Below are 23,858 nucleotides of genomic sequence, written 5' to 3' on the forward strand. Positions count from 1 at the left end.
TTCCATTAATGGAAACTAATGGCTTTTTTTGTTATTGGAAGTTTTTACAATGTACTTCTAAAAATACTGAGCTACTTTAAACCTCTTGACTTAAAGCAGTTAAAGCAAACTTTCCTGTACTCACCACAATGTTTGCAGCGATAACCTCTGGATCAACGCATACTGACTCAACGAAAAAAGTCTTCAGTCCAAACAGAAGTCACGCATACAGAAGGAAGGAAGAAAGAAGATGCATTATAACGCCTCCGGAGACTAACACACACGAACAGCATGTTGCTTGCTTCCCTGCTAACCCCTTTTTAACAGAATCATGCCTTAAACTTTCCTCCATGTAATCAGAAGGTTCTCCAAACCCTCTCATCAGAAATTGCTGGCTTACCATTCCCTGAAGCATCATGCTCTTTACTACTTTCCCCACCAATGCTTTTAAGTAGAATAATTTTGCAGTGAGAAAAATTTAGGATGGAAGAAATAAATGAGGAGGACGCAAGGTCAGCCATGCAAACAGTAACTAATGCTTCTGAAATAATAATTTAGAAGCCTTTCAACTAACACAGAGGCTTCACTTAAAAAGAGGTTTGTGTTTTGCTGTCTTAAAGGCTTCTGGAGATGCAAGTTTAGAGGAAATGGAAGCTTACTGGAGAATAGCTAAATGCAAAACAATCCTGGACAGAAGGCAGAAAGCCACGGAAAGTTTTTGGTTTGTACAGAACTAACACAGAATTCACTATATGTTTCTGCAGCAAAAATCTGAACTGCACTGAGAACAATATTTTAAGTAGTTCTTGCTGACAGTACACTCAGAACTACAAGTCCAGGATGACAGAATTGAAGCCATGGCATAAAAGAGATTAGCTCTGAACAGTACAAACATTAAAAAGGAGAAAAATGAGGGTGGGGTGACTTTTAATCACAAACAATGCTTGAGAACACAAAATGCTCCACTGACTAATCATTTAGGAAGGATGTATGTGGCTTATCCTGGTGCACTTGGAGTACAGATCAGGGCAAAACTATCACTGCCCTACTTGTTCAGGCATTAGCTCAGAACTCCTCTGCTTCTGACTCACCTTATATCCATTTTCTTCACCAAATTTATAAATAGTTTCTCTACGTTCTCGAGTTGTGTTTGTAGCATCAAAGACCTAGGAATAATTACGAAGAAAGAGAGAGAGGAATTAAAAAAGCATCATAGCCTGTGAAAAAGCACTGTGTTAGTAACAACAAAAGTACAGGTTCAAAGTCCCTCAATGTAAAGGAAAGCAATGAAAACAATTCCCCTTCCCTCTACCCCACTACCTCAACATGCTCAAAGGAAAAACAAAAGACATTCCTACTTTACACACATTATTTTCTAAATAATAATAAAGAGCGATATTTTGAAAGCACTACTAGCAGAACACCGTATTTCGAAGAAGCAACCAGAGTTTAAGCCTAACACATACAGGACAGAATCTTCCTCCTGGCCCATATCAGCATTAAATACTAACGTATAGTTTTTTAGTGAACTTATACAACACAAAAAAAGATGCTGCAATCAATATGCTATTCAAAATGCAAGTGTAAAACTTTTAAAGGGCAGAAGATCTGCAAGACTTGTAAATCCTGCCCATGTATGATACATTTTTCTAAGGATTTACATTTAGCTCTGAACACACCGGTGTTTTACCAGAGTATGAAGTTTGGCAAAGTATAAAGTTTACCTCATGTCGCCAGCAGAATTTGTAATTATAGTTAATGGCTTTCCCTGATAGTTAATGAAAACACCACCAAGTTGTGTCAGTAGTCTTAAGAAAAACAACATTATGCACAAAATATTATTAAGGTGAATATGCAATGTCAATAATTGAACAGCTGATGTTTTGCATCCCATTATTAAATACTCCGATATGCAGCAATTTACTTCGAGTTTCTCCTGCTCTCTTCAGAGATTTCTCACGTCAGTAACACAACTGCCAAGCAACACCCAGGATGCTTTTTGATCAGTAAATCTTTACCTTTCACTTGAAACACTAGACTATCAAATAGAAACACAAGTTCAACCAAAACAACAGATGTGTTTAACAGTACATTATATAATGTGGAGAGAAGGGGAACATTTTTCTTAGTGTTACCCTCTCCTCAGTTAACCCCTCAAATAGCAAAAGTGGGTGCTCAATATAGCATCATCACCCTGAACGTAGGTGCTTCTTTCACTGCAGCAACAAGGCAGATCTAAAATACAACTCCAAAATAAAAAAAATCTGATATACTGAAGAGACATTAGGATGGCTCAGGCTGTATATTATCCAGTAGACACAGGCTGTTTTGCAGGGAAACATCTCAAGAATGTGTCTTCAACAAGAAACTTACAGCCACATGCCCATTTTCTTCACTGAGGTACTGTCGGACGTCATTCAGCGCTGCTAAGGCACACTGTCTTAAAAATGAAAGAGAGTATAACTCAAATGCTAGTTAAGGTCATTTTATTAATGCACTTATGCCTTGTGATCAAAGTGCCCTGCAAATGTGAGATAATCTCTCTCAAAAACATATATTTTTAATCACCACGTCCCAAAAACATGGGAAAAACCAACAGAGGTCAAGCAAGCTATACTATGGAAACGTGGTCATGGCTATTTGCCTGAAAAAAGACCAGTCTAGTGCTCCTCTGTGCAACTGATACAACTACACATCACCACAGAATACCCATCAGCTTTGCTGACCAGGATAAACTTTCACTGATCTAAAGTTACATCAGTGAATCATCCCTGCAACTGTATTCTTTTCCCAATTACCTATTCATAGATATTTGCTTCTTAATTTGATTTTCAAAGAGAGAAAAAAAAAAAAATCAACTTAAGGCTTTTATCTTGTGACCCTAAGTTAAAGTGGACAGACCACTATTTTTCAGTAATCTACTACTTCTCTTTTGAACTATTCTGTAAAAATTGCTTAGGTCAAAAAAATCTCTTAAAATAGAGAGGAAAACAAAGTTAGCGCCAAGTATTAGAGACAGAGGTGAAAATAATATCCCACTGTAGTCACCAACCCAATGTAATTAGTACTGGAGACCGCTGAGGACACAAACACCAAAAAAACCCACCCCTAAATACTTTACGCTTGTGTTAAATCTGGACAAGAATAAATTCATTTGCAACCTTCCTGTGTCCCCAGCATTAGTATTATCTTCAAAGTCCATTATGTTTTCTAAGACATTAATAATAGTGGAGGGCAACATTAACATTATACAAGATTTACTCATTAGTAGAGCAAAGCCTCATTTATTTCCAATAAGTACAGTCTTTTTGCAGTACCAACATAAAAACCTGTCCATTTCAACAGCCTTTCTATGCATTACTATTCTATTTTGACTTCCAGAGTGAAACGCATAACTCTTCTCTTACATTTACCATATTCTGCATGCACAGCTTTAGCTTAAGAGAAAAATGAAGGCTTTTCAATCCTGACAGTATTTCCACATTAGCATGGTTAACAGATGTCAGGAACTGAGATTCATCAGTCAGGTCTTCACTAAATAAATATAAACCCTCTTTACTCATTGCTAACTAGGCAGATTAGCTCACACAGCCCATTTCATGTTATATTGCCCACCACTTTTTTTTTTGTCTAATAGGTGACACAGAGGCACGTTAAAAGGTTTGGCTCTACCTCTAAGCAAAAAGTAGAGCTCCATTAGCCTTGCAAGCCACAAGTCTACTCTTTGGTCCCAAAGGATTAGGAGGCTCTCAGGCAAGTTGTTGTTCTTTCACACTAACAATACTCAGCTGCTGCTGAAGGGGACAAAAGAAAGTCCAGACATTTTTTATTCTTGAGTTGAAGCAATTAAGAACAAAATACTCTGTATTTTAAGTAGCCTAAACAAATCGCATTTCCATTCCTCTAAAATTTGTTCCTTATGATTTCATTACTGCATCCTCTTCAACATTTTCCTGAACATACAAAAAAAAGACAATGAAGGGTCAAGAAAAATCAAAAGACCTTCCTATTTGATCTTCTGTAAAAGAGGCAGCTCCCTCTTGCTCTGACCTTCTCTTTCTTCTGAAGGTCTTTCCTCTACATTACAGACTCTTTCCAGGCAAGAGTCTCTTCTCAAAGTGCTTCATCTGGGCACAGATGTTCACACTGATGCTCACCTGCTTTGCACAGCATTAGCAAAATACAGCAATTTTTGAGGCAGTGCACTGACTGACTGCACGAAGCATCTGTGTGGTGGCCAAAAAAACAATTTCAGTGAGAGAATAGTAGTGTTTCATTCCCGCTCATTTGAACAGATGATGACAAATACGTTCAAAACACTCCAGGCGAAAAATTCCAGTGTACAAACAAAAAGAAATTCAGTTATGTGGGGTTTTTTTCTTCTTCGTGATCCTTTCCTACTGAAAAGTGAAAAGGAATCAAGTATTTATCTTGTCTGCATTTTTCATGCTTGACATGAAGCAATTAAGAAAAAAAATACCCCAAATTTTAAGCAGCCTAAACAAATCACTTTTCCACCTCCACTAGAATTTCTTTTCCCTGTCATTTCATACTGCAGTCTCTTAAGGGTCTTCCTGAGCATACAAAAATGCAACTTAAAGCAGTCTCTAAGAGCGAATTACACTGGGTAGATTTTAATACTATTAGCATTGTGTAGCCAAACACCTTCAAAACTTACTTCCTGATTTTCAAGCCTTCTTCATTGTCAGGCAGGAAGAATTCAAAAGATTTATACTTTTTCACCAAATCTCGACGATACTGACCAACGTTAAATTCTGCCAAGAAGAAACCAGTATTAGTGGGAACTAACAGTATTGACACAAAAAGGACAAATGTAATGACAGCTTTGAAACCAAACTACCTGCAAGGATAAAATAATTTAGCATGCACGAAGTCAACATATCATACTACTTTCTTGTGTTTGGGGTGGGGGTGGTGTGTGTTTGTTTTTAAGTACAAAGACAAAAATAAATCATGGAAATGACAAAAGAACATTTGGGCTGTAGGTAGCTTCAATGGAGTCACTTGACTGTATTGCTGTGCCTCTGCCAGTTTGCCTGCGCAACAAACAGAAACTCTTTTCCTCCTTTGCAGGTATGGTTGGACATCTATTTCAGTAGTCTACAAAGGACTACCTATAGTCTAGCTTTTTCTTCTGTGTATATGTGCAGTATAACAATATTCTGATAGCACCTCCCAAAACTTTCAGCTCTTAATTAAGCAAGGAAGAGTTCTAAATAGAACTAACCAATCTTGCTTTTGATAAATGAAACTTTAAAATTCAAGTTGTGGAAACAGTTTTTCAGAACCCTGCTCAAATATTTCTATTCCTTAAGGATTAGTACATACTATTTCACCACCTCTGCTCCATTTATTTTAAAATATGCTTAAGCTGGAAAAAAAAAAATCAGCATAAGTACTGAACATAATCTTACTGTGACCTTTTAACAGTGGTCAAGGAAAACTACTCCTCATGTCTGCACAGGTCTATGGTCATATATGTGTCATAATATCAAGTATGGGATCAGGGGAAGGCAGTTCTGTTTTGCCACACAGCAGGCAATGACATTGTACCCTAATTAACTTCATTCGACAGCTCTGAAAGTAGGTCTCTGAAGTGCAATTAATGTTTAACTTGTTTCTGACCTATAGGATTTTCTCTGCATAACTGCAAAGCTTTTTTTTTTTTAACATTAGATCAAACTGAAGTATTCTATTTGAGAAGCTGCCATGGTATAACTACTTGCCAGACTTAATTTCTGGAAATAGGAAATGAAGTAATATACACAATTGCCGAGTTGTATTTAAGAAAAAAAAAAGACATAGGAGGAAAGAGCTCAACCATCAGTTGCTGTATATAGATTGTTGTTGGGATTGGGGGCAGAGGATAAAGAAATCAATATTGTTTATCCCCTCAAAAGTCAAGGTTTTATTCAACAATGTTGATGTAATTTTTTTGTATGACTATATGACACGGATTACAGTACAATCCAGGTTATTCTGTGACAGGTTTAATGAGCACGGGTCATACTGGGTACATGAAAAGGTGGTTCCTTTTAAAAAAACCAGAAGATGCAAGAAGTTCAGATGGCCAGCGTTGTCAGGCAACAGCCCTTTAAAAATAAAAAAAATCATTAATTTCATAAGAAAGAATAATTACTGCAAGAGGGTCATGCACAGCAAAGGAAAAAGTGCTATTTAGTGGGACGATCTTTAGCCCTTATTATTAGCATCCACCCCTGTGGAAAAGTTTCACAAAGATAACTGGTATCGTAATTACCACACAGGCAGAACTATTCAAAAAAGCTTCCAAAGTTTAGTATCTAAAAACCACATTGCAACACAATTCTATTCAGGCATCTAATTGACCTCATTTCCTTCAAAAAGCCCAGACAAAAGTCCTTTGTATTTTTAGTCATCTCACATTCTAGATGACAGAAGATTTTGGAAGGAGTAAAACAAAACACATAACTGATGGCTGAAATGATTCAACTAACATCAACCTTGGGCTATTTACCTCCACCTTCTGTTCTTGAACTTTCCTGCTTGCTTAATGTATGTGACAGGAAAAGATGGCATTTACCTTTTCTGTGGTTTACATAACCTCATCATTGCAACCATCTGTCTCAGAGAATAAGAACACTTAATATATTAAGCACACACTAATTTTAAGACAGAAAGAGCCAAAGGGTAACAGATGTTAGGGCTACTCAATACTTGGCATGTATTGATTCAGTCCCAATCAAGTGGAAGCATTAGGCAACATGTCATCTATTCTCTTAGTCAGTGAGGTATTTTAAATTGATTTCAGTTTCAGTAAAATAGCATCACTGACACAAACAATAGGAAAAGTCTGTGGTTTTCCAGGAAAATCCCAAGTCACCCTTTCTAACAAAGGCAAACCATAACCAGCAACCTAGGATCAAAGCTCATATGGTAACTTTATGTTGTATATTTTTGTAAAATTAGGCAGCAATGCTCAAACTAGTTTTTATTAACCACAAGTGCGTATCTTTTCTGACGTGCTGCTCACAGGAGCCCATGGAACTTTTCCTGTAACTGAAGCAGATCACCCCTACCTATTTTACTGTATTTGGGATATATTCAAGCAAGCATGAGCCAGATGTGGACAATATCTTGTCTGTTGTCCAATACCAGATTTCTGCCTTTCAAAGTTCACATAGTAAAATGCTCACCACAATGGCATATATACACATCTACAGTGTATGTTAGACGTGTATCTAACATAGAAGCATAGTTATATCACACATTTTATCAGCTTGGCTATAGGCTAACCTATTTAGATTGTTACTCTGTTTCAGCCTTATAGATAAAAGTGAAGACTCTAAATATCTCATACTGCTCATCAAAAGGGCAATCCTGTGTGAAAACAGTCAAAATTCAAGTGATAATTTAAATCCTTTAAACTCTCATACTCAAACAATATAATGTATCCCCCATAATGTCTCATCTCAATAAAGAATATTAGACAAGTTTAAGACCTTAAGAAAACACCAGCTCAAAAAGCTATACCCTGGAATTGAAAGGCAGTTAAAATATAGGCCAGAAGTCTTCGTCTTAACTTCTTAGAGCTACTAGGAAATACATCTCTGAATATCCGGCCAAAAGTCTACACTTCAGCATGATCTAATATGTTTCATGTTATTTAAATGATTAACTACTCATAACTATAAAGCTACTATCACTGCACCAGACACAGAACCACAGAACACTAAAACTACTTTTTTCTTCTACAGAGATAGAGGAGAAGGCAGGGAGATGGCTGCTCAGAACCTCAAATGGACTTAGGTCTCATTTACTTGTTGGTCTGGGCCCACAAGATACCACAGGGGCTCGGGAATGAGGCAGGACAGCCAGCTCCCCAGCATAACCTATCTGAGCCATCGTTTCCCACTCAAAACACACATATAAAGTTCTTAAGAGAGTGATAACAAGTTTGCTTGAGCTCCTTGGGCTCTAAATATTCAAAGAGCTGTGACTCATTCCACAAATGTATTTAAACAAAGAGTTACATCGTTGCACAAAGTTCAAAGAGAAAAGAAGATTGAGAAGCCAGAACTTTAACCCAGAAGTGCTGACTGCTCGTCTGCTTGTAAACAAGATTCCCTTTCACCCACATAAAGAAAGGGGAAGGAAAAAAGAAAAAAACTGACAGCTGAAGAACCAAAGTGTTAAGGCACAAGGGCAAAAAGTTGATTGAGGCATCTGGCAGAATAAGGAGGTAAATGAAGTCACCAGAATTTGATTTATTAGCATCTAAATGGAACAGAGAGCCTGTGTATGCCATTGCTTAAAAATAAGTTAACAAAGCAGAAGGAGTTTAAGTAGTCAAACTGGGCAACAAAATTACTGGGAATTAAATTTATAAAACACCTAACATCAGCCCTGTCCTTCTGACGTAAACAAAAGTAAATCCATCACCTTTTGTAGGCACTCCAATCCAATTTAAATAGCGTGTCAGCTTCTTCGAGATGTAGGTTTTTCCTCTTGCTGGGAGACCCACCATGACAATCAGAGTAGGGCAATTGGTCATACATACTGGAACAGAAAAACAGAAAACTAGGATTTACCATTAATGTTCGCACAAAGCAAAGGGATTATATTGTGGTGGAAAATCACAACCTGTGTGCTCTCTGAGGAAGTGACCATTCAAGCAGCTCATGCACTGTGTCTCACCATTTCAGGGGGCTTCTTCAGGAGTATGGTGGAGCTAAGCAGGTTTCTTATGCAGTGTTGAATTTTGGAAGGGCGAGTCAGTGGCAGTGCAACACTGGACACGTGAGTTGCATACAGGCAGAAGACAAGTAACCCATGTATTTGCAGACATGTTTTAAGACACACAAAAACAGTACCCAAAAAAGGACACTGACATCTTACACCCCTATGGACCTCAGTTCAGTGCTTGCATTGAAAGGAAACAGCAAGGTGCACACAATTTGTAGATATTTTTTCAATCTTTAAGACCTCAACACTGCTCAACCTTTTCTTGGTTTTGAGCGAAACAAGCATGACAGATGCAGCTTAATACATTATAGTATGACATGGTACTCATTAATTATTGTTTCTCCTTTAACACAAAACACATTTTCCCATTATTTCTCCATTAACACAAAAATCTCTCTTGAAACAAAGCTCATTTTGACAGTTCTTCAATGGTTACTAGGAATAAAGAATAAGTATGCTATGCAATCAAGTACAATAATCTGATATACAGATGTACATACAGAAATACTCTTAATCAAAGACAGAGCGTTTAATTAAAAAAAAAAACCAACACTGTAGGAAGTTAAAGGAGTTATATGTATAAACTGAAAACCTTGAGGGCATTTCCTTTCAAGTGACAAGTTTTCAAACATTTTAATGGCATGAAGCTATGGATACCTTGCATGAATCTATCACAGCTACAAGGAACTGCCTAAAAAGAAAGAAGATATTAAAGTGCCGCAGAGGTACCACCGGCTCCCTCCATCCTCTTATTTCAAAGGGAATTAATTTGTATACAATCCACATATGCATCAATTTCCTTAGTGTCTTGATAGAGGAGGAGTCAATTTGCTCCAAAAAACTAAAGCTTAGTGTTACACCGTAAGGCATAACTAAGCTGTTGTACAAAGCACTATGATTGCCCGAGATTCCCAAATCTTGGATTAACAAAGTCCCATCCCACAAAGTCACTTGCACGAATCTGGCACAGCTACTCCGCATAGTAAACCCATCAAAAGAGAACAAACAAATTAGCAAAGACAGATAGACTTTCTTAAAACACACATTGAAATGAAAAAACCAACACCCAAATCCATTAAAAATACACCACTTTTCATGAGAGAGGAGGCAAACCCACACCTAACCTCAAATCCATGAAACAGTCTACCACTCCATGTAATGGAAGTTACAGGGAACTGAATGCGAACCAAACAGATCCATCCAAACATGTCCGTGTCTCCAGAAGGACACTGATAAACACCCTCAGAGTAAGCTCCTCTGTGCAGAAGCCTCTAAACAAGTTTTCTTGTCCCTCTTCCTCTTTGTCGGAATTTCAGGCCTGCAAACCCCCTCTTCAAGAGGAGGAAGGTAGGCTCTGGGGAAACAAAGTTTACGAAGTGCAAAGAGTACAGTGCTTACTAAGCTTAACAGCTTTGCTTCTAGTTTTAAGGACAGTAAAATATTGAGATGAGAGAAATCCCTTAGCCCCTAGAAATATTAAACTGGCTTTGAAGAACAATGTCTTCTCTTAAAAGGTTCTTCACCTGAAATACCTAGCTCAAGTTTTAAACAATTTTGCAGTATAAGCAGTGAAATAAGAGTTGTAAAAGACAAACCAAGATATGCACGGAAAGGCTCTATACACAGCCTCAGATCCACCTGTTCTGCAAGGAACTATGCCAACTGAAACAGGCTCTTCCACCCATTCTGGGCAGAATTTACCAACTAACATTATACCTAGATCACCTTTTTTTTTTCCTCCTTCTTCTTCTGGGATGAGTCATACAAATTTAGCCTTCTCACAGACCATTTGTCTTTTGGTAATGCAATGATAAACCTACACTGGAGCAAAACTCCATTCTGTAAAACTCAGGGCTAGGAAGCTACCGTGAAGAAACGTGCAACCTGCTTAAGTGGTTGCTTCACAAATTACACCGACAACTGCTCTCAAAGCTCAGTCCTACTGCCAATGTCAGTTTGCAATCTTCTGACTGAACAGCAAACCAGAGGTACACAACTACAACAACATGCAAGAGGGACCTTTCTCCCCATTGCCAAGCAGTCAGTGTGCAAGTCCAGCATCACTTGCATTTTCACACAAATTTCCTCAAAGCACAAAAACTAGCAGAATTGCCTTTATTAGTCCTATGCGTACAGTTTAACATGCACACCTAATCTGTTATTCTGATCATTCTGTGCACCGCTATTTAGTGTGTGACCATAGAGCAGGAACCAAGGGAATTATCTACTGATCCCAATCAAACAAATTGCAATCCTGTTCTGATTAGGTGCAAGGCTGAGCAAGAGTGCTTTTCCTCTTTGAAGGCAGATACCAGTAAGACAGGTGTCCTGCACACCACAAGGTGGAATACCACCAACTCCAATGATCTCACACTGCACAGTGGATCAAACACCACTGCACAGTACATGGTGCTACGGTGTATACCACCCATTAGCACTGAGCTGGTCTGAAAGCACTTCTGTCTTCAACAAGAGGATGCCAGTTCACAATCCAAAATTCGGGGCACTAAAAAATGTTTGGTGTTTTGGTTTAGATGGTTTACAGTGGTTGCAGTCCAATACCACTCATACAGGTGGCACTTTGCGACAAGCGCACCTATGCATTTGGAGGCAGAAGTCAAAGGCACGTTTGCTGGCCAAAACAGTAGATGTTAACAACTAAAAGAGAGGACTGAAAATAAAAGCACGCAAAGTTAACTATTTGATTTCTTATGTACTTCAGTGTAGTGTTCTCAACAACACACATAAGACTCAGCACAGCAAAGGTTTTTGTTTTCTTCCTTATGATCTTCTGTCATTAACAAGGCTTAACTTTGCTCCTTAGCTCAGTAAAAAAGTCGAGACTAGAAGTTCTGAGGACATATCAAATACTCAAGTTAAAAATAATTTAATTTTCTCTCACTTTATCTGAACCACAAATTTCTCAACAAAATGTCGCCAACACTCACTACAAGTGGGGAGGAACATTCATTCCAATGACAGTATTTAAAATATGTCTCAAGACTTACACCTTCCTTGGAAGAAACATAAGCAATTTTGACACGAGGATGTGAACTGACAAAAAACCCAAACAAACCACCAGTTACACATATCTAACTCCTGGAATAAAAAAAAAAGCCTCTTCAGTTAACTATTTTCCCAACGGCACAACGCTCAATTCCCTTTTCACAGCACCTCACCATCAGTCAGTTGATATGAAAAACAATTTGCAGCACAAAACTAGCTACACAGGTGCAAGTTGCAGAGCCACAGCAGACTCCTAAGCACAGCTTTCTCTCAACTCCTTATGGCTGGATTGTCTGGTTTACCTCCAGAAATCTCTCTACACAATCTAGTCTCAAGAAAACAAACTCATTTTTTAATACTGCTTCACATATGTAACCCCTAAGAGTATCCAACAGTCTCAACATGTGGATGTGCTATCAACACTAATTTTGCTAGAAGAACGTACACATTCAGAACAGCAAAACAAAACACATAGGGTTGTATGTCATCATTTGTTAAAGATGCTCTATGACTTTACTCAGAGTTTTTCTTTAAAATACATGTTTATAATATATGCATGTAATTGCATGTTTATAAACAGCAGCATCAAAAAGAAATGTATGTTGTATCCCCTCACTTAGAGGGAACACATTAAAAACATGCACGAAATACCAGTCAGTGAAGGTAAATGGCCAAGTGATGAAGCGCATTAAAATCAAATACTGTAATTTAAGCAAAGTCATTATCCCAGTTACAATTTTTTTATATACTACTGAACAACACAGCAAGTTGCACCTCAGAATAAAATTATGACTGCCTACCCTTCTAAAGTTTAAGACTTAACAGTCAAGGAAAGAAGAAACTACATGCTCGTTTCTTGCCACTTAGACTCTATTGTGAAATAGTGCAAGATAGAGAAGTTTTGAAACCAAACTGGGACACTGAACAACCTCGATCAGCTGTGCAACATTTCATCAGCCCTCAAAATTCACATGATCTTGTGAAATCAGAGACAGAGTTGGTATTTTTCAAGTTTACCTACATAATTAACATATTATCAACTGTCCCTTCGTTTCACCCAAAATGAGATTTCGGTTCTTCCTTATTTGCATTAAATTTTTAAGTCAACTTTTAAGGTCAGGTGGTTTTTGTATCAAGCTGCTACAGTAAGCCATCTGAAGTTTACAGAAAGATTCTTGCTGTCTGCTCAAGGCCTACTCTCTGAAATCACTGTACTATTTAGAGGCTCATACGCAAATATCTTTAAGTCAACACAACCATTCTTCCAAGTAAGGTTAGCCCTACACGTTTTCCCCTATTACTTATCCAATGTAACTTGCTAATCCATTTTTTCCCCGTCGACCGATGATAACAATCAGTCACTCTTCTTCGCATCCCACAGGGATTTGTCTCTCTTCTTTTTGTCCAGACCACCAGTTTCTAACATCACCTTGGCACAAGGGATGCAGAATCCATCTGTCCGCTAGCCAGGCTCGTGCCACCGCCTGCTCCTAGCAGCTCTGCCCTCCGCTTGCTCGGGGTTATCATTTGCTTCCCATAGCTCTGATAGCCACAGCGACAGTCCCATCATACACATCTCGATTCTCAGGCTACAGCTGGGTGTTGTCGTTACCCGTTACCTCATTCGCTTTCTCCACGTTCAGTTCCTAGGGTTGGGAGTACAAATACACATAAGCAGCATGAGCTCAAAGGGTATAGTTCTTTAGAGCAAAGATAATCTTCATTTGCTTTTTTTTTTGACCAGACGTATATTCACACTGCTGTACTAACAGCAAATAAAAATCATCTGAATGACCAAATTCAAGTAGCTTTAGGAAAACAAAGCCGTTAACGGTATTGGGGGAAATATAATGTTTAACCACAGGAAGTTCACTATTTATCTCTCACTCTATAAACATCCTCTGCTAGGCTCTCAAAACAACTTTCACTATAGCCCACTTTTTATTTATTTTTTTATGTCCATGTTTGTAACCCATTGCTTGATTCATAGAGCTTGAAGCAATGTGACATCCAATGCCAAAATTAGTTTTACTGCAACCTGTCCATAGAACAAAACCTTTCACAGAAGGCCAACAAAATGTAAATGGCAGTTATTAATAAAAACGTGCATTTCTACTGCCTTCAAGTCTTACTTTGGAAGGTCATTCAGAACAGTTACCTTCATTTTACTGGTCTCACCAGCTGTAAAAGCTCAGTCTGCTCAGCAGGCCGCACACAGCCACAACTCCTCCTTAAAGACCTTGCAATGCAGAGACTAGAAGAACTAGCTCTTCAAAGCCCCGTGACAGCTAAACCCTGCCACAGCTAACCAGACTTTTTCTTCCCCAGCTAATTACAGTTGCTACAACTTTTAGAAAATCACACTAAAAACAGGTAACACAGGTAAGTCCCTTTGAAGATGGATCTGCCAAGTCCTCAACTGGAAGTGCACGTGATTCTGCTCACCCACCTTCTAGAAAAATAAAGTAAGACTAAAAAGTAGTGCAGATAAAGGTCATCAGCATGAATGAGGAAATAAAAAAACGAACCAAAAAAGACTGAGAGTGTTCATCTCGCTTAGCCTAGAAATTCAGAAGACAGAACAACTAGCTTCACTGCTTCCACTGGAAAGCTGCTCTCGAGGACAAGAAATCCACTTCCAACTTGAGCGTGTATTTTTTGACAGTAACATTTAACAGAGTTAAACCTGTAGCAGCAGAGAACTGGAACTAGTCAACCCAGTACTGCCCCAAATGACCCAGCCTGGGCAGTCCATCCTGTAGCTACACAGCCCGCAGATCACACTGGGGGATGATGCATGATACAGGGAAATCTGAGGATAAAGGACTCTGCAGCCCCCTTGCACGGGAAAAATTACAAAGCGTTCTCAGCTTGCTGAAACAAGATAGACGTTTTTATCATGGAAGAGTAAGTCCTGCTCCTCTCTACGCTGTTTGTAACTCTTATGTATCACAAATGACTGTAGACATATTATGGGTATATTGCAAGAGCAAATGCATGCAAAAGGATTAAAAAAATATTTCCAAATCTGGTTTTCTAGCAAAAAGGATCAACTATAAGGGGTCTTGGGCACCAAAAATTATAGAATTCTACAAAAAAAAAAAAAAGTGATTTTTTTTTTTTACATTACAGATGAGAGAAGCTAAATAATTCTGCCAAGACTCCCTATGTTCACCAGATTACATGGGACCAACGTGCAATTTTGTTCTTGTGGTTGTTTTGTAAAACAGCATCTGTGTCAAAGCTATAACGAATGTTACTTTGTTTGGAAAGAAGATGCCACATTAAGGCCAAAATGAAGCATTCTCTTTAGCGTGTTTACAAAAGCAATTATACACACTTTCTGACCCTCTTCTACTTCAGCATTCTCCTCCTCTTAACACTTACTATTTTTCAGATGTTGGAGTAATTCATTTCCCATAGAAACACGCGTCTGCTTGCCTAGCAGAAATCAAGAAAGTTTGGGCTTATTTTTCAGCAAGGGCTGGACCAAAGCAAGACCAGAGCCGAGGCAGCAGCCCATGGACGCCTGCCATCCCAGCAGAGCCCGCAGCTCATTCTGTCAGCGCAGCCTCTTTGCATGACAAATAAAAACAATTCCACACGACAAAGCCCCTTTTGTCTGCAAAACTGCCATGTACTGAACCTCAGATATTTAAGTAAGGGAAAAGAAAAAGAAAAAAAGAAAAAGAAAAAACTCTGCGAGGCAAAGTTTGTTAATAAACTATGGTTTACAAACGCCACAGCTAAAGTCTTTAGAGGCTGATGACTTGGTTGGCTGCACCTCAAAATAAGGAAAGCCATTAACTCATACAACAGATGGCCCGATACAGCACTGGCCTTAAAAGAAAAAAAATACAAAAGAATACAGTGACATTTTTAGGCCTCTCTTCAAGAATATACTGGATATAAACGCTCCTTGGAACCAGAGCGTTTAAAAAAAAAAAAAAAAACAAAAACCCCAAAACACAAAAAAAATCCCAACCAAACAACAACAAAAGCAACTAGAAAAGATACTCTTCCCAGCCCAGCTTTGCTGCCTTCCGTTGGGCTCAGATCCAGCAGCTTCGGGGTTTTCTGCCTTCCCCGGCGTTTCAGGCGATCCTCCACGGAGGACCGCGGCCGCCTCACCCAGCGGACCCATCACCCCCGGGCCGGGTGAACCATTAAACCAGCCTTTCGCACCAGAGGCGAGGCAAGAGGTACGTTAAAGCCCAGGCAAAGAGCTTGGCGCTCAGGGGGGACAGTAGGGGCGGCGGGGCCCTCCCAGCTCCGGCCCCTCACGCCGCTTTCCTCGCACCTCGACCCCGGAGAGGACGAATCGCCCGCCTGGAGGGGCTCCGCAGAGCCCGGCTCACCCGCTGCGGCCCAACCTACGAGGAGAAGGAGCAGCCGCCCGGGGGTCCCGCTGACAGCTGCTGCCGCCATCCGGGGCTCCGACAGCGCGGCCCGGGCAGACCCTCCCTCCCTCCCGCCGCCACCCCGCTCACCGCCGCGCTGGGCGCTGTGCCCCGCCGGCAGCCCGTTGTCGTAGGGCTCCCACGTCTTCTGCAGCGGGTTCTGCGTGAGCTCCCGCGCCGGCGACGCCGCCGCCATCCTCGCCCGCCTCCCGGATCCCACTGCAGTGGCGGCGGGCGGGGCGGCACCGCCTCTCAGCGCGGCGGAGGCGAGGCCGCGCCGCCCCCTGAGGCGAGGCCGGGCGCGGGAAGCAGCAGCAGCAGCCTCGCGGCCGCCCTGAGGGAAACGGCGGCCCCACACCGCCCGCAGGACCGCGCTGCGGTGGCTGCCCCGGCCCCATCGAAGCCCTCAGGCCGGAGCTGCCCTTCACGGGGCTCCCCTGCCGCAGCGGGAGGACCGAGGCCCGGGGTGGTGCCCCTGCTTCCTCACGGAAGAGGCTTCGCGCAGCCCCCCTAGTCCCCAAGCCCTGAGGGCAGCGGCCGGGCAGGCTGAGGCCGTGTCGCGCAGTTCGTTTTTGACATCGGGTCTTCGCACCGACCCGAGCAGGGCAGGCACCGGGAGGACAAGACCGGAGTAGGGAAGCAGGGCCGTTCTGCAGGCAATAAGAACGAGAGGTGAGGTGCAGCCGGTGGTGTGCACTGACGAGCAGATGATCTCATTTTCTGCAGCTGCAGAGAACGCTGCACACTGCCTCAGAAGGGCCTTTTTTTAAAGCCCTAAAAATAGCATGTCCAGGGAGCATGCAGTGTGTAAAAAGAAGTCATGCACTGAATGATATCTTTTTCCAATTAAACTCTACATTGACCTGAAGGCTAAATGAGTATCGATGCAGAGAACCATAAATAAACAATATTAGCTACCAAAAAAAACCCCACCTAAAAACCTACTCATAAGTTACACTGGAAAGATCCTGTGCTGCAGTAAGAGCAGTGGTGTGGCTAAATATAACATTAAGCTGTCACATTTCCACATCAACTTCATCAGCTTTACAACTGAGAGAAACCTCACAACTAAGTCCATTAACTGGGCTGAGCAAAGTCCTAAAAAAGCTGAATATTCCACTATTACATACACCTATAGATTTTGCAGAAGATAAATGCAACACACTGAAGATACAGTAATGAAGTACAATACACATTTTCATTATTATTCACTCTCTGGCATTCAGACATTATGACACTGGCCTAAATAGAAATGAGGGTCAGTAAATACATCTGGTTTTATACTGATCAGACTCTGAGCATTTGAGGATCGTTTTTAGTTTTACTATTCCATTACAAGCTAAACAGTAGCTTTTTAAACAACAGAAAATCAGTTCTCAGAAACATTTGGTGAGACCTCCCTGGGAAAGTTATCACTGTTTTTGCAAAAACGTGTTTGCTTGACCTGCCCTTCCCTCTTTTCAAAGTTGATTTCCTTCTCTTCAAGGCTGATAACAATTTTCAACCGTAGACGCCTGCACTATATTTTTGTGCTAGCATGTTTTTCCTCATTTTGTTCCGAGTTGCTAGCCGATGTGGGGAGGGGCAGAGGGTTTATAGGAGTTACAAGGGTCAGAAAACTAGGAGCAAAGAGAGGGAGTTTTTGAATACTTAAAAGCTTCTTGGTTTCTCCTATTAAGGATGTATTTACTTCCCACAGTTGGCAAAAGAGTCAGAGCAGGAACGGTTTAATCTGTGTTCCAGGTTATTCCTGGAAGCCTGTCTCCTGTACGCACAGAAAGCATTGCAACGAACAGATGACTGACTTCAGAGTCCAGCATCGGGACGTGCTCGCCTCGCCCTCTGATCACAGCCAGGCATGCCGCCACCAGGATGCCGCAGCAGCCTTCTCAACAGTGCCTCCAGTAAGGCCAGGCAAGTCCACAGTAGATGTAATATTAACAGAAATAAGAGATTAACAGGAATGCCAACTTAGAAAAATACACTTCTCAGGCTTGTTTTACATACATTAAGTAGAAATCCTTCCAGTCTCTAGTAACAAAGTTTGTACCTCCTTTCTGCAAATCCACACAGTGCACGAGAACTGAAATTCCACTCACGCACCTGCCTCGCAGCTGAAAACACTGCCCCGATGCTATTCATACAAGAATAGTGTTTTTCAGAGGCCTGCAGGGTGAACTACCACATACCTAAGTCTTGTCCCCCAAGCACAGGGCACACCATCAGTGAACTCTTCTTAAATATGGGTTAAAAAAACTCCAAACACATAAATAAGGGCTGTCCAGGTGTTTATAGTGACATTAGAGGTGTGCATGGACACCTGCTAGCCTTTCTTTGTGTGAGGTGTAGATTGCAGCTTGACTGATGACAAACTTGTGGTTTTTTGTTGTTGATTAAACTTCTTTAAGGGTTTGTTTGGTTTTTAACCTCCATGCAGTAATGGGCTATTTGAGGACACAGAGAAAGTGAATACAGAAATACTGTGTCACTCCTGAGGTCTCATTTCAGGACATGGTTTTCAAAGGCACTATATTCAATTCCTAGGAAAAGAACAAATAAACATCACTCATTAGATTCCCAATAAGTGATAGAGATCACCTGCTGCACAATCACATTGTCATCAACCTCTACCCTAATACAAAGGCTTGAGAAAGAAGCAGAGTGAAATGTTGGGCACTCAGCTTTGCTACAGGGAAACCACAAATAAGCCTTTACTCCTTGGAAGGCTTTTACACAAAGCTTCTGCTCTCAGGGCCATGCTGAGCTGAAAGCTTACCTGAAAAAGCACCTCTCTGTAGAGGCAAAACGTCAAGAGGAAAGGCAGTCCTGGCAAACAAACTGCTGCACAGAAGCAGAACGTGCCTGAGCCAAGTAACCGAGTTTACTTCTTCTCTTCAAACAACTGACTTAGCAGCCAGGAAACTCTTATGCTTTAATGCATACAGCAAGTGGTAATTATTTCTGAGACAGGGAAATATAAAAGAGGAGGTTGAACCAAGGCTTCTGCTTGATCATACAGAAACCCTACTTTGTAAATAAGCTGTATCATATGGTAACTGTACAACACAGGTTCCACAATATCTGCCAGTCACTTTCATGTACTCATTTCCCTAGTAAAGATACTGCTTTATAGTCTGACAGCCTATAAAACGACCATAAACCACCCAACATCTCTGCCTCCTGTTGTTCCACCATCACTCAGCAGCACCAGCTCAGTAGTTGGAATAAGCAAAGAAGACTTTCCAGTCCTCCGGGTGCCCACACCCTCGGCACACCAAGCAGGTACAGCTCACAAACCCTTCCACAGCGCAGAAGGTTCAAGAGGTATCTGTACAATGACTAAAGGGTACACAACCAGCCAGACGCTGCAACATGCAGTTTACATAAGCAGGATGGCTGCAAAGGAGTCCCCCTCACGCGCTGTGCCAGGCCCTGAGACGAAGCACGTGTGATGTTATCTTGGTATTTATTTCAGCCTGGAGAAGAGAAGGCTCTGGGGAGACCTTGGAGCAGCCTTCCAGTACCTGAAGGGGCCTACAGGAAAGCTGTAGAGGAGCTGTTTACAAGGGCAGGGAGTGACAGGACAAGGGGGAATGGCCTTAAGCTGAAGGAGGGGAGATTTAGGTTAGATATTGGGAAGAAATTCTTCCCTGTGAGGGTGGGGAGGCACTGGCACAGGTTGCCCAGAGAAGCTGTGGCTGCCCCATCCCTGGCAGTGTTCAAGGCCAGGCTGGATGGGGCTTTGGGCAACCTGGGCTAGTGGAGGGTGTCCCTGCCCATGGCCGGGGGTGGGAACTAGATGGGCTTTAAGGTCCCTTCCAACCCAAACCATTCTGTGATTTACAAAATGCCACACAAACTGGAGATTTCTACAGAAACTGAGCGATATGGCAGTTGTTCTCCTTCGCTACGCACTTCATCGGGTACCGCTGAAAGCCCCCCCCCAGCCCTCCGCTCCCCCTCCGCTCTGCCTGGGCAGCAGCACGCCCGGGCTACGGGCCCTCGGGCCGGTTCCCTCCCGCGCCCGCCAGGCGGCGCCATGGTACCGGCCGCGGTCAGTCCGCGGGCGCGCAGGCTGCAGGCGCCCCCCAGCGGCTGGCCGCAGGCACAGGCACCCGCCCGCGGTACAACGCGCCGCTCCCTGCGGCCCCGGCCAGGCCAGCGGCACCGGGGACCGGAGCGTCGGTCTGCAGAGCCCCCCCCGCGCCAGGGCAGCAGATGCTTCAGGCGCTGCGAGATGCAAGTTCGTTTAAGCAGGCCGAGCTTGCAGCAGATGGCCTGTAGCCTGACTAGTCCCCTGGAAAAAATAAGTAATTCACTTTTACATTTCAGAAACGTACAGCTAAGTCGCACTGTAAACACTGTGCCAGGAGATACCAAAGTTTCACAGAATGCTAGTATTAAAATACACCAACTCTTGGCTTTTAAGCACACAAGGTAGAGTCAGAGGTTACAGATTCTTCTTCGCTGTAGCTTTCTATCTACTAATCTTGAGTTATTTTCTCAACCAAATAAAAAACCCCATGAATTATTGGGGAAGGGGAGAGTCCACACTCAGAACTAAATATCCCCATTTCTTTCTAGATATTAAACACCAAAAAAATATATTCCATCATTAACCTAATACTTACATTTCTCTTAACCAATTCTCTTTCCACAATGTCACATTTTTTTTATCCCTGCATTATCAGCTATTTACTTGTCACTTTGAGAAAATCAATAGTGTCTGACCTCTACACACATAACTGGCAATAAATAGCTGGCAAAAACCTAAATCCAAGTGTTCTCTATTGCAACTGGCAGGCTACTGTTCTAGCTAGAAGTTGAAAGCAGGAATTAGTTTAAATGATCCCATCTTAAAATACGTATCTATATTTCCTACATAGTGCAATGATGAGAGGAGGAGAGATCAGAGTTAGAGTCCCTATTCCCCCTTTAAGAAGAGGGTTATATGCCCCCCCAGCTTACAACTACGCAAAAAGACTTCACCCACATAGCACACCACCTGCTTACTTTCCGCAGTTTAAGGAGGCACAGAGGAGCACAGAATTTGCAAAGATCTGACCAGCTAAACAGCAGCCTGCTACATTGCAACACAGTATTTGTATAAAATATACAGGATAATTCCTATTGAAGTTATAACTGATTTTCTCTTTTAATGAAAAAATAACATGTGAAATATACCTTCAGCAGGCTCGTGGCAGTCCTTCATTGGCCAAAATCTATGCAGCTGGAAGCATCACCCAAGGACAGCCAGCAACAGCTATCTAATATACGAGGCAGTTACAACACTGCGAGCCAATTAGAAGAGATGGTGACCAAACACACAACTATGCTTCACCCTTTTTGTTCACGAGTAACAACTCTCCAACATTTCAAAACTGGATTTCAGGTGGAACGGGAAAAATTTTTCCATGTACACCTTATAGGCTACATTTTTGTTTTGACCAAGCATTTGTTACAGTGCTCTTACATGGTGAAAAGCTGCACCTTCTGGGGAATGACATCCAAACTTGCAACTGCACTGAGTTTCCACTATAATGACCAAAAGTACTGTAGAGCAGATGGGATACTTGGCCTGTTCGACCACATCCCTTATTACATTAGCGCTTCGGGAGGAGACAGACTGCTCCCTCCCCCAGGTAATTCCCATATTCCTGAAATACAGATCAAGCCTGGCAGGTTTTTCCTCACTGTGGAAGAGGAGTCCTTAACAACCTGTCTAAAACACAATGCCTGTCTGCTAGGTATGCTGTCACCTTTGTAAGGCAAGTACTAACTCAACTTTGTTCCTCAATTGCCAATGAAACCTAGAGGTAAAGGAAGCTGCACTAGCAACCAAAAAGGTGGATGTCTTCCTCCTGGGCCGTTCGTGAGCTCCAGTGGGTGATGACAAAAATGATGCCTTGGAAACAGCCATCCTGCAGAAGTAATCCCTCACGAGTTAAAAAACTTCTCACACAACTTCCCACAGAGAATAGAATACGTTCCTTCCCATGAAAAGCTTAGCAAGCACAATGAGCGATCGGGCAAGAGAGATGTAATATTATATTAGCAAAATGACATACATTGATTCATACCATCTCAGTTCAGTTTCTCAGGACTTTTTGTTACATCAGCTTCTTAACTGATGATCTCCAGTCTCAAGATTGCCTATGGTTTTCTCCTCAACCAAAAGTATCATCCTCTTTGTTTTCCCACTCGGTCTAATATCCCAGGAGTTAACCCAACAAAAAATTACAAATAGCCCACTAAGTCCCCCAAAATTTCAAGCATCCCACATGACAAGTTCAGCAGGTTCCCCATACCATCTTCACATGTGCCTCCATTTAGGACTTGATTCCAAACCAACTGAAATTATGAGGACCAGGCCTTGTGATACATGGCCCTAGCACTTACTCCATTTCTTCTGAGCAACAAATAAGTTCATTACTGGCACCATCCACTCCATATCCTATTTCCTATCACTGCCTAAAGGGGAAAAAGTTCCAGTTGTCTTGAAGTAGACTGCTACATCAAAGACAAGCAAAGCCATTAAAGATTCAGAACTAAAAAAGAATCTGCCCTCAGCAACACACACCTTCAGAAGTTATTTTATAAGAGTTCATTTTACTATTAGACTTACTGGCTACAGATCAATCTACCAAAGAGACTTTATATGACAATGAACTAAGAACAAGAAATCTCTTCAGCCCTGATTTGGGAATAGATTTAAACAACATCCAAGATCCCCCGCAGACAAAGCTGTATAAATACAGATACTAGAGAGATTCCTTAAGCTGAAACAAAATAATATTCCTTAGCATAGATAGGGAAAATAACTCATCCAAACAGATGATGTTGGTATAAAGTAAATCAGTGAGAAAACAAGTTCCCATCTATTCTAACAATCATCAACACATCTGATGCAAGGGAAGATCTGACAGGGTTCCGGCACTCAGGAGCCTCACACCACACTTCTTTGGCTGGAGAGAGGGCTAATTCCCACGCTAATTTGCATTCATTATATTTTCTTCATCACCTACTGAAACTTCATGATAGTTATTCATCGTGCATGTGAAACAATGATGTATCCCTTAGAGCAGTGTTTATGTGTGGCTTGATTCCAGCATGGTTATGTGTTTTCAAAACCACGACGACCTAATGATCAGGAAACAAATGCTAACTATACAAGGGGTTTTATTGTAAGAATTGTACCAATAAAGTCTTGAGTAGCTTTCTACAGAACCCACACATTGTATGCATATAAAACCTGTCAGGCAATCTAAGATTACTTGGGGAGATACAGGTTATCAGCAGAACGTCATCTCACCAACACATGGATTGCATGAGAATCCCAGAGCATACACTGAGATCCACATACACAATATTATTAACTAAAAAAAGAAAAAAAATAAATGCACCTTGCTACACTGTCGCTCTGTTCTTTCATTATCTTTATGTGAACCATTCTTGAAAGCGTGGCCATTTGGATTACTTTTATTATTTCTAAATATATAAACATGTTAGTTTAGATGTTTATCACATTTCAGAAGAAATAATTGCTCTTTTTTAAACATAGGAGAAGCCAAACATCTGGAGATAAACCCTATCAATGAGATGCCATTGTTCTCATGCAAGGAAGTTTCCTGTGTTAAGTCTAACATGAGGCATAGATTTAGGTTGGTCTGCATTAACTGCACTCTTTACATCTGAAGGATAAATCACTAATTCATTACGCCTCCGGTC

General features: G+C 41.4%; 1 protein-coding gene across 7 annotated transcripts in view; it reads right to left on the reverse strand.

Annotated features, from left to right (window-relative positions):
- Positions 1 to 23,858, reverse strand: part of LOC129211582 (6-phosphofructo-2-kinase/fructose-2,6-bisphosphatase 4) — a 52,750-nt gene that overhangs the window by 20,328 nt on the left and 8,564 nt on the right. The window contains exons 1-7 of one of the 7 annotated variants that reach the window (XM_054838874.1): positions 16,221 to 16,329; positions 9,382 to 9,415; positions 8,422 to 8,538; positions 4,658 to 4,754; positions 2,353 to 2,419; positions 1,071 to 1,145; positions 125 to 181 (exon numbers count right to left, since the gene is read on the reverse strand). In XM_054838874.1, the coding sequence (XP_054694849.1) occupies positions 125 to 181; positions 1,071 to 1,145; positions 2,353 to 2,419; positions 4,658 to 4,754; positions 8,422 to 8,538; positions 9,382 to 9,388 (420 nt within the window). In that variant the 5' untranslated portion in view covers positions 9,389 to 9,415; positions 16,221 to 16,329. Of the gene's footprint in view, positions 1 to 124; positions 182 to 1,070; positions 1,146 to 2,352; positions 2,420 to 4,657; positions 4,755 to 8,421; positions 8,539 to 8,676; positions 9,355 to 9,381; positions 13,377 to 16,220; positions 16,385 to 23,858 lie in introns of those variants that run through there. The other 6 variants (XM_054838876.1, XM_054838878.1, XM_054838872.1 and 3 more) reach the window with 6 other exon arrangements.

This window comes from Grus americana, chromosome 11 (assembly GCF_028858705.1).
Source record: "Grus americana isolate bGruAme1 chromosome 11, bGruAme1.mat, whole genome shotgun sequence".
Lineage (NCBI taxonomy): Eukaryota > Metazoa > Chordata > Aves > Gruiformes > Gruidae > Grus > Grus americana.